Genomic DNA, 10831 nt, shown 5'->3' on the forward strand with positions numbered 1-10831 from the left:
GTACATACCATAGGACCACAGGTACATACCATAGGACCACAGGTACACACCATAGGAACAGGCTAAGAAAGCCTCTATATAATAACTTCTTAAATGCAACCTCTATTACTAAAGTAGTTGTTTTTATGCATATGCTTTTTCTCATAAAAGCTGAAAGTATTTTTAAAAGGCATTGCACATTTTTAGTTTTTCTGAAAACAAATTAAGGGACTGTGAGGAATAGGAAAAAAAAACCCTCATGTGATACATTAGGGTAGATGTTCAATGCTCAAAGTTCATGACATCTGTGAATGACTAGAGTAGGGAATGGGAAAATGTTAAATTAAGCCAAGTATGGTCAGCACACATTGGTAATCCTAGCTCTCAGGGAAGGGAAGGTCACAGACAGGCCTACACACTAAAAGACAAGCTGGGCTGCACAGGGAGATTTAAAAAAAAAATCTAAGTAGAAATTCTAAAATTCCTAAGACCAGAAGAGGACAATTTAAACTTGATTTAGTTTCCTAAAAAGGAGGTATGCTGCTGACTTAACTAAATCAAGGGGAAAAAGGAACAGCAGTGCCCCAAGAGTTACAGATCATTCTAATGTCTACTCATGAATGAACAATAAATAAATACAATACCTTGATATGATGTATTAAAACAGAAGAAAATTTGTTTTGAGACTCAATTATTCTCAAAGAAACAAAATGACTGTAACTGTAAACAAAGCAATTTAAAACAAGTCTTCCTAATGAGAACTGAGAGCATCACTCTTACAGGAATACTAACGCTGTCGAGGTTGTCCTAAAGGAGTTAAAGCTGTCACACAGCACCATGCGAGCTCTCCCCACACCTCACTAGCATCTCAGGTAAGAGGCAAAAGAAGAATTGACAGAAGAGCTCTGAAGTGACTTGACACTTATCCACAAATTAGGGGAAGCTGCAGCGGTGCCAAGGCTGTAGTTTCACAGATGCAGATGACATTGTTATTGGTCAAGGGGTTGGAAATGAATGGGAAAGACAGACTCCCTCTGAAACCAGCCCATCACTCTGATGCTGAGGCATTATCCTAAGACTTTAGGCAGCCGGGTGTTAAACACAATCATACAATGTAAGATTGGCTTTGATAAGCCTAATTCCTTTGACTATCAGCTATAAAAATCTGAGAGAAAAAAAATACAAAATCTAGAAAACAGTTTAATAATCAAGCTCAAAGTTTTCTTTTATTAATTAATCTTAAATTTCTTTATAATCGACTAGTATTTAAATTTCTTAAAATTCAATCAAAATTCCAAATCAAGACTTTAAGAGTGACAGATATTGAGATATGTCAGAAGTTTGCGTGATACTTTTGCGTGATACTTTTAAAAGGATATCATTTGCAAAAAGGATACTGCATATCTTTAAATAAGGAGTACATTCAGGTTTCTAATTCCTCTTTATACTCACCCCAATTACTGAAAAAGAAAAAGTACAGAAAAGGTTAAGCAACAAACTGATTTAAAAAAAAGGATACACACACTTAAACAATCTTTATTTACAGTAAGTTTTCAAAGTGCAAGTTTCCATATGGTTTATGTGTTGCAACTGCTGTAAATTTGTGTCTTCTTGTTTCATTTTGAAGTTGTGGTAAAATATAAACAGAATGTAATTCATCCACATTATCATCTTAAATTACACAGTTCAGAGTGTTGTATCAAACTTTACTATACACATTCATCACCTCTGCCCATCCCCAGAGCTCTTACCATTTCAAAATCAAACTTTTAATTTATTGTAACGTATTCTTCTTTATTAGTCATTTGCCATCACAGAGAAACTTACCCACAACACATGTATTATAGGTATCCATCCACACAGAAACAGTTCCTAACGTTAGATAAAGAAAACAAGGCTCATGGGAGAAAGAGAGCTGCCCAAATGGCCCTCCAAGATTCTTCTACAGGACACTGAATCATGGCCATGTGTAATCAAACTTACAGCAACAAGAATGCTTAATATTGGAGAAAAAAGATAAACCACTAAGCATAAAATTACTTTTATGATCAAAATTAATAACTTTGTTATAAAACCGGTCAAAGTAGCTGCACAAGAAAGTGCAGAGTAGGCTGCTCGCTTCCTGTGAAGTCAGCAGAGTTCAGGTCTGCCCTGACACAAGAGGAGTAATGAGAGCACCTTCCACTACTAATCAGATGGCGAGACACAGACTGCTGCATGTCCACATAAATAATCAGTAAGAAGGCAGTCCTCAGTCAAACATGAAAATACCTAAGATATAAGTAGGCCACAAAGATAACTCTGATAGAAAAAAAAAAAAAAGCAGAACTCTACATGGGATTTAAACATGTTCTTAAAAGGTTACAGATTATAAAACAGTTATTCAAAGAAATCAAATCTCCAGATAGAAGACTTCAAAGTCAAATAAAAGTTTTCTACTCCACTGAAAAGAGCTGTTCCAGGTAATTCTTAGATACCCCGAGTTTAATCCTCAGCACCAAAAACAAGCAAACCAGACAAACCAAACAAACTAGCTCCTGTGACGAACTGGGCTCAATGTCTGAATCTTACTGTCTAGTTCTAGAAATTCACACCAGCTGGCATTTTCTAAATCATTTACTTATATAAAACTCACCCATGTCATAACAACACTGTGCACATTAGTTTTTTCTTAGATTAGGTTACCAACTAATGTAGCTGCCACAGTTTAGCTCTTGCCATGTGTATTTTCATAATACTACAAGACAATTGCTCTACTACAGATACAGAACAAAACCTCCCACGTTCCATATGCAGGGGTGAGCAGCAGACTTCCTCTTTAGAGTGACCAACAATGAGGGGTGAGTACTGACATGGGCACATTTGCAGTCTGACTTCTTACGGTGACATCACCCAGAACCCAGTGCATGACTTTCACTACAGGAAGACGGTTTGTAACCCAGAGTAGAAGAATTTAATTGAGAGCCTGGGCCACAAGTCAGAGCTTCATCCTGGATGCAGCCCTGCTGTTGCCTAGCAAAGGTGAGTCTCCTCCCTTTGAGTTTCTTCACCTAATATAAAGGTGAAAACACTTCTCCAACACAACACAAGTTTGCTGGGAAAAAAGAAACACATAAAAGCTCTGGGAAAAGTTTTTAAAAGTAAAAGGATGAGCTAGATGTATTAGCACACACCTAGAACTCCACCTGAGGCAGGAGCATTGTAAAGACTGAAGGCAACCTGGGCTGGAGACTGTCTCAAAGAAACAAAGAGGGAAGGTGAAGGGGTAGGAGGAGAACCTTACTAGGTAACAAAACCACTGAAGGCCTTTACATCAAACAACACAAGAACTTTATCAAGTTGGCCTCATCAGCCAGTTTGTTTCCTATGTGTAAAATACAGACGCCGGATTAGATGGTCCAGGTAGTCTGTCAACTCCAAAGCAAAGCAAATTCATTAATCTATCTAAACCAGCAGTATCTTAGAAGTCAAGCTTCTCAAAACAAACACACAAACGAACGAGCAAACAAAACTAACTTCACTTTTAAAAAAGTATTTGCAGCCAGGCGGTGGTGGCGCACGCCTTTAATCCCAGCACTTGGGAGGCAGAGGCAGGCGGATTTCTGAGTTCGAGGCCAGCCTGGTCTACAGAGTGAGTTCCAGGACAGCCACGGCTACACAGAGAAACCCTGTCTCGAAAAACCAAACCAAGAAAAAAAAGTATTTGCACTGGTCTATTAACAAACAGGGCCAATAAGCAGAAGTCTTAAGTAATCACAGATAAAGCTGAGATGCAGTCAACAGACACAAAAATGGGAACTTTAAAAGAAAATACAAGAAATATGCTTAGGATGGCAAGATGGCTCAGTGGGTAAAGATGCTTGCTACCACACCTGACCACATGAGTTCAACCCTTGGAAGCCACACTGCGGAAGGAGAAAGTGGACTCCCTGGAGTTGTCCTCAGACCTCTATACATCATCACTGCACATGTGCCACCACCATTCGGCAGCACAAGCAAGCAAACAGAAAATGTGTCTCTGGCACGGAAAGTGACCATGCCGAGACACACAGGCCACTGGAAAACAATCTTCTTTCTAAAGCCACAGGCCACTCAAGGGAAATCAAGTCCAGATAGTGGCACAGTGGCTTCTTAGGACAGTACTGGGAAAGACTGAATTTCAACACGAGAGAAACCTGACACAATAACCACAGAGAGAGTGAGGAAGGACAGAAGGACAACCTTAGCAAATAGAGACACTTGTGCCGACCAAATGTCACACCCAGATTCAAAAATCGAAACTCTTTATTAACTTCCTTCCACTTGGATAAAGCTGTTACTTTAATTTTCTAAGAGCCTTAGTTAATTTTTTTTTTTAATCCTTGTTTCTGGCAAATTCCAAGGCAGAAACACATTGAAGAGTTCTAAAGCTCAGCATGAGAAAAGCCACATAAAACCACTGTGATTCTGTTCCCTCTTCCTGAGGCATCCAAAGTCTCAAAGAGGTCAAATCCAAAAAGATTACAAATTCAAACTTGGGAGGGACTGTTCTGAGAGCAACAATGAAAGTAATCTTTTAATGCTGTGTGCTGTTTCAATATTCTCAACAAACTCTCAGAGTCAGGTACTTGCACCTGAACAAAACAAGACATCTTTATTCAGTATACTAAATAGTATTTTTTAAAAACTTACCCACAAGGCAACCACACCTAACAGATAATGCCAAAACAGCACCCTAGCTGAGAGAGTGTGTGAGGGAGCTCCAGTGTGTCTGAGTAGCCAACAGCTGACAAAGTTGGAACAATGTAAGCTATCTCATGTGAAATGTAAGACTGATCCTGAGAAGCATAAAGAACCTGTGATTATAGGAGAGCAAACACCTGGCTTCACAAATTAGCTAAAATTACAACACTTACTTTGGCTGTAACAGTCACCATCTTTCCCAGCTGTAGTCCTAGCTTGTTTAATTATCTGGAACTGTGAATCCTTATCTGAAAAAAAAAAAAAAAAAACCAACATCACTGCCTATAACCTCAATAAAAAATCTTTCAGAGTCCAAGAAGTGATCAGATTCTAATTAGTTCAGAAAAATAGAATCAGGCATTCAGGATTAACTGGTACATATTGGAGAAACTAGTAACTATTATCAATTAAAACCTAAACACCATTTGAAATATATTAGATATATCATAATTTTTAAGTTATAGGGATAGGATATTTGCTTGGCAGATAAGAAGATCTAGGTTCAACCTCCACAACCACAAAAACTAATGAAGACTCTCAGGCAGTCAATAGGGCAACGTCTCACCAAAAGTGCCACATCCATCTAAGCTAAGCGGAATCAGGACGCTGTGTCTCTTGAGGTCCATTGAGGCTTTATCTATATATTGCACATAACTGATGCACGTTTCCACCTTCCCTGGCATCTTCAGTCCACTGTATGGACTGTGGTCCCACCCTCCCTCGCATCTGCGGTTATATTTTTGTTATAACCAGGAAGGGAGGCATGTACCCTACTGTAGAATTTATTTGTATGTATTGGTAAGATGGGATCTAGTATTGCAACCCTGGCTGTCCTGCTCACTCTGTAGGCCATGTTGGCCTTGAACTCACAGAGATCCTCCTGCCTCTGTCTTCCCACTACATCTGGCCTACTATACAAAATGCTGCAGGATCTTTACTCCCAGTTACATAAACCGGGTCCATTTTTACAGCACATGACGTATCTTCACTGTCTACAAGTTAATCTCTTAAGGTACGAAAGGTCATAAGCATGTCTATAATATCCATTTTTTTTTTGCTAATTTAAAAAGAAAAATACAAAACTAGGCTAATTTCAATTATAATCTAATATACTTACTCAAAGTAACTGAAGGAATCTTCAAATTTTCATAGAAAAAAGTAGGATTGTACATTTCATCCTAGACAGTAAAAAAAAAATGAATTTCAATTAATAATTAATATTCTTAAGGATTGCACAATTGGCTGTTTTAAGATTTGTGATAAATAATGCCACTATTTAAATAAATCACAATTTGTGATGTTAGACATAGTACCATCTACTCTACAAGGACTCCTAATATACTCTCCTGACTCACTAATGAATGCATTTTGTGATATTATGTAATAAACCAATGCTACCTCTTCCTCTTTGGTATAGCCCAGCTTCCTCAATCTGCAAGATTCCACGTGCTTTGTTAGTGAAGATTTAGGCATTCGATGATTGGAATCATAAGGGCATATGACGATCTCATCCTGTAAAAATTAACAGAAGGGGGAAAAATGTTAGAGGCAGAGAGAAGGAACACATGCAATGCTGGTGTTCAGACTTTTCCTTTCAATTTAATACAGGGCCTAGCCCATGAAATAGTGCTGCCAACCTGCAGGGTGAATTTCCCCACCTTAATTAATCCAGTAAATAGATCCCTCCCTGGGATGCCCACAGGCTAACCTAGACAACTCCTTACTGAGACTCCTTCCGGGTGATTCTGCATTGTGTCAAAACTGATCATCACACCTTCTTTTCTTACCTTGCTTTGGTTGGGTATTTTATCACAACAACACAAAAGCCTCCTAGCACTCAAACCTGCCTCCCTCTCGCTTCAGTGAAAGTAAGAACTACCTCTTCCTAATCACCCACATCCAAGCAACCACCGAGTCCTGACATTTTTACTCCTAAATGTCTTTGAAATCCGTTTGGTTCTCTCTAGCCCCAGTGCCACTTGTCCAGATCGGGGTGTCCCTCCTCTGGATTACAACAGCTCTAACTGCTCCCCATCTCTGCGTCCAGGATGCCTGCTCTCCACTGCATTCACCACAATGGAGCCATTGTGGAAACCTCTGCTCTCCCACTTACTGGCTATAAAAAACTGGGTAACATAACTAACTTTTCCTTTCTTTAGTCGTAAAAGAGAAGCAATAGACCCTCATCTCACAAAGACATCATGAAGATTAAATAAATACATGAGCTTATACAAAGAAAACATTTGAGTAAAGCCTGGTACTTAGTGCTAAATAAAAATTATTAGGTATTTTATTAAAATACAAATGTGATATGGATATTCCTTGACTTGTTTGTCTATACCTCCCTGGTTGCCCTTGTTTTTTTATAAAAAGACAAATAAACAACAAAAACCAAGATTCTCTAATATGACTGACAAAGACCTTCATAAGGCTCCTTATAACCTGTATAACCCATACCTACTCTCACCCCACTCCCCATTTAGATCATGGAGCACGGGTTGGTCTAAAAGTATTATCTTCCTAATGTTCTAGCCATCCTTAAGTACTTGGGGCTCTCTAACCTTATCATCTAAGCCTGGACTTCTAAGTGTGCTAATGCTTTCTGTGTGCTTGACCTAGCTAATTCTATTCAGCTGTTGTTGTTGTCATTATTATTTTGGTCAGGGCTGGGGAGATGTCTCAGTAAAGGAAGCATAAGGATCCGAGTTCAAATCCTCAGAACCCATGGAAATGATAGACATGGTTAATATGCACTTGCAATTTCCGTGTTCCCACTATGGGGTAGAAGATAGACGGGAAAATAGTCAGAAGCTTATCGGTTAGTTAGAATAGTGTATGCAATCTCAAGACAACAAGAGACCCCTCTGAGGACCCATAACCCATGCTATACCCCCCATACACATCCACACGGATTTCTTAAAGACTCATCCAGGTAGTCTATGTCTATGAGTGCTCTTCATGTACACCTGCACACCAGAAGAGGGCATCAAATCCAATACAGTCATGAGCCATCATGTGGTTGCTGGGATTGAACTCAGGACCTCTGGAGGAGGAACCAGTGCTCTTAACTGCTGAGCCATCTCTCTTGCCCCCTCGCAGATTTTTTAAATATACTTTTCTAGATGCTTTTACTGACCCATCACAGCTTATAATAATCAATACTACGAAAATTTCAACTCCACCCATTACAGACTTTGCCACACAACAATACAACAGCTGTCATTTCTTTATCCCCTTCACTGTCACCAGGACAAGCTCTACAAACACACAAACTGTCACTGCTATCTTCTAAGCACTGCTGCAGAAATGTGGAAATTGATTATCTGGACTGCATCTACCCTCAAAACTATCAACGTTATTTACCAGAATGTTAAGCCAGTTACTCTAGTGAGTATCAGGTAATCATGTCCTTCACAGTTTACTGTCTCATCTGGGAGTTTTACAATGGAGTTTTACACAGCAATTAAGCACACAAAACCTCAGAAACCAGAAGGCCTGCATTCAAATCCTAGTTGCCAATCCCACCGTGATGGGTTTGTTTCTTCATTTGTAAAACGCTGCCAATCATTCTAGCCTCCTTGGGTTGTGAATTTTAAATGAAGTAATGTAGTGTCATAGACAAGGCATCAAGTGTTAATATCTCGATGATAAAGGAAGGCGTGGTGGGGCCCTCCCTGCTCAATGGTCTGGAAATTAGATAATAAAAGTATCTGATTCATACCTCAAATGTTTTCAGTTGTCCCCCAAATCCATTTTACATTTTACATTTATTGAGCTATATTGGTTAATTCACAACTCCAAATATACTTGTAGAGGTACAATGGAGGGTTTTTTACCTTCCAAATTCCCACTTCAATTTTAATACAATACTGATTCGTTTATATGTAAATTGTATGTATCTTAAATATTTCCGTTGATGTATGACTTAAACCTTGTTATTGCATCAGGGTGTAAGAAATCACCGCACAACACAAATTCCCTTTATCCAGCGCCTATTAAAACAAAAGTCAGTATCTTCTGAAGAACTGCAGGTAGATCATAATTCAAGGCAGTGTACCGTATAGACCATGACATGTTTCAAGGCACAGGCCAAGAAGATTTTGTACTTTTCCACCACCTGGACCCTCTTACCCCCTCCCCTTGTAAAACATGCTATAAAAAAGCATTTCATGTTCAAAAAAAAAAAAGAAAGAAAGAAAAGAAATGATTTGGGCAGCTATTATCTATCCAACAAGAGAAATTAGACTAGTGATGCAGAAAAGAATGAAAAGAGAAAGATAACTTCCTGTTTTACACTACATGGTGGATCATAGCGTCTGTTGTTCTCACACCTACCCAATTTTCAGTGACATTTTCTCCTTCTTACATGAAAGGACTCTGGGAAGCAATTTATATAAAAATGATGGTACTGGGAGGATGGTCACATGACCCACTGTCAATGCTAATGAGACCTCCTGCCTAAAGGGAATGATTTTTGTTATTTGGTGCTGAAACCTGAGATTGTCATAGAAGCAAAAATAACAACAGCTTGCAGTTTGGTCTGAACAGAAGTCAAAGACAGACAGTACTAGTTGGAAGTGTTATTGGCCAATAGGACAATATGGCCCTCATAGACAGATAAATATGGGTGTAAATCTAGACTCCAATCCCTACTACTCCCTCTGTAACCTTATGTCAAGTACTAAACCTCGCTGAGTCTCATTTTCTTTCCTATAAAATGAATAATACATTTTAATTAATAGATAAAATACTTTATTCTTAATTTCAGTATTTACCATCAAAATTTCTATTGTTAAAACTGTACATTGGTTAAATGCACAAGATAAACTACCAGACCAACTATTTAACCAGAAACAATTTTCTTCAGAAATAATCTTTAAGACCTACCATGTGAAAATCTTCATATACTAAAAGAAATGCTTAAGAAAGTGACTATTTATAAAATAAAATATTTACTAAAATTAAAAAAAAAAAAGTCAGGATAATTCACTCGAATACACTTCTTAAGGGTCAGCTGCTAGCTACCATTCCTTAGGGACGTCCTTTAATCGTCCGAGAATCCGTACTGTCCGAGTGGGAAGCTTCCTTGGTTAAGGAAGAGAAACGTGACTACTGAATCTAACGCAATGCAGAATCTTAATGACATGATGAAGCAAATAGCCAAACCCGGCAGCAGCACCCCGAGGCATACACTCGACAAGCCCTGACTTCCCCTGCTTCGCACCGGGATGGACTCCACGGGCGCCTATCCTACGGCGAGAAGCCAGCCACCGGGGAAAGGCCGGACGACCTCGCCCCTCACCTCGGTCGCTACCTCGTCCCCGGGGTCCAGCTGATCCAGGCTCCATCCCAGGGACGCCGTCACCTCCTCCAGCGTCCGGCAGCAGCTCTCCACGAACTCGCTCAGCTCCTCCTGCAGCCGACGTCGCTCTTCCAGAGGAGGCGGTTCGGCCTCCATGATCGCAGCTCACCTCAGGCAGGAAGCGGCCGAAATGCTCGGCGCGCACGGGCTTCTGGGGGGTGTGGGCGGGGCCTCGGGTGGCGCCAGCCTATAGGGAAAAGCCGGCCGGCAGGACGGAAGCGGTAGTTTTGAAAGATGTCCTCCACGCTCTTCCGGACCCAGGTTTCCTTTGCTTACCTGGTTTGAACTTGCATACTAACATTGGGCATCATTCCGCCGCTTCTTCGACGTTTTTAGGAGAAATTATTTATATCAGCAGGAAATTTTAAAGAACAACACAAAAAAGTGTCAGTGTAGCCTTTCTACGGCTCATTAGCGTTTTGCCTCTTTCAATAACTCTAAATGCCTTCATAGCTTCTAGATTCTTTATCTCAAATGTTTAATGTGCACATCCTCAGAATATTTTCCTACATAATCACAATGCATGATCAAACAGAAAATTCATGAAACTGCTGTTCAAATTCTTCTTAAAAGCAATTTATTATGTTTTAACCAATTGACAATAATTAGTTATTATCTCTTAATTTAGAACAGCCTCCTCTCTCCCTCCCGTTACTCTCTCCCGTTTTTGAAACAGTCTCATTATCTAGTCCTGACTCTCTGGCCTGGAACTCACTTTGGAGACCAGGCCAGAGATGTGCCTGCTTCTGCACTGGGATTAAAGTCTTG

The 10831-nt window shown here is 39.7% G+C and overlaps 1 protein-coding gene across 2 annotated transcripts in view; it reads right to left on the reverse strand.

The window, feature by feature from the left end:
• Snrnp48 (small nuclear ribonucleoprotein U11/U12 subunit 48) overlaps window positions 1-10188 on the reverse strand; it is a 20267-nt gene extending 10079 nt beyond the window's left edge. The window contains exons 1-4 of one of the 2 annotated variants that reach the window (XM_028763185.1): window positions 10004-10188; window positions 6100-6213; window positions 5819-5879; window positions 4875-4949 (exon numbers count right to left, since the gene is read on the reverse strand). In XM_028763185.1, coding sequence (XP_028619018.1) covers window positions 4875-4949; window positions 5819-5879; window positions 6100-6213; window positions 10004-10159 — 406 coding nt within the window. In that variant the 5' untranslated portion in view covers window positions 10160-10188. The remainder of the gene's footprint in view (window positions 1-4874; window positions 4950-5818; window positions 5880-6099; window positions 6214-10003) is intronic. The other variant, XM_028763186.1, reaches the window with a different exon arrangement.
• Window positions 10189-10831: the final 643 nt, after the last annotated feature.

This window comes from Grammomys surdaster, unplaced genomic scaffold, assembly GCF_004785775.1.
Source record: "Grammomys surdaster isolate TR1022 unplaced genomic scaffold, NIH_TR_1.0 137, whole genome shotgun sequence".
Lineage (NCBI taxonomy): Eukaryota > Metazoa > Chordata > Mammalia > Rodentia > Muridae > Grammomys > Grammomys surdaster.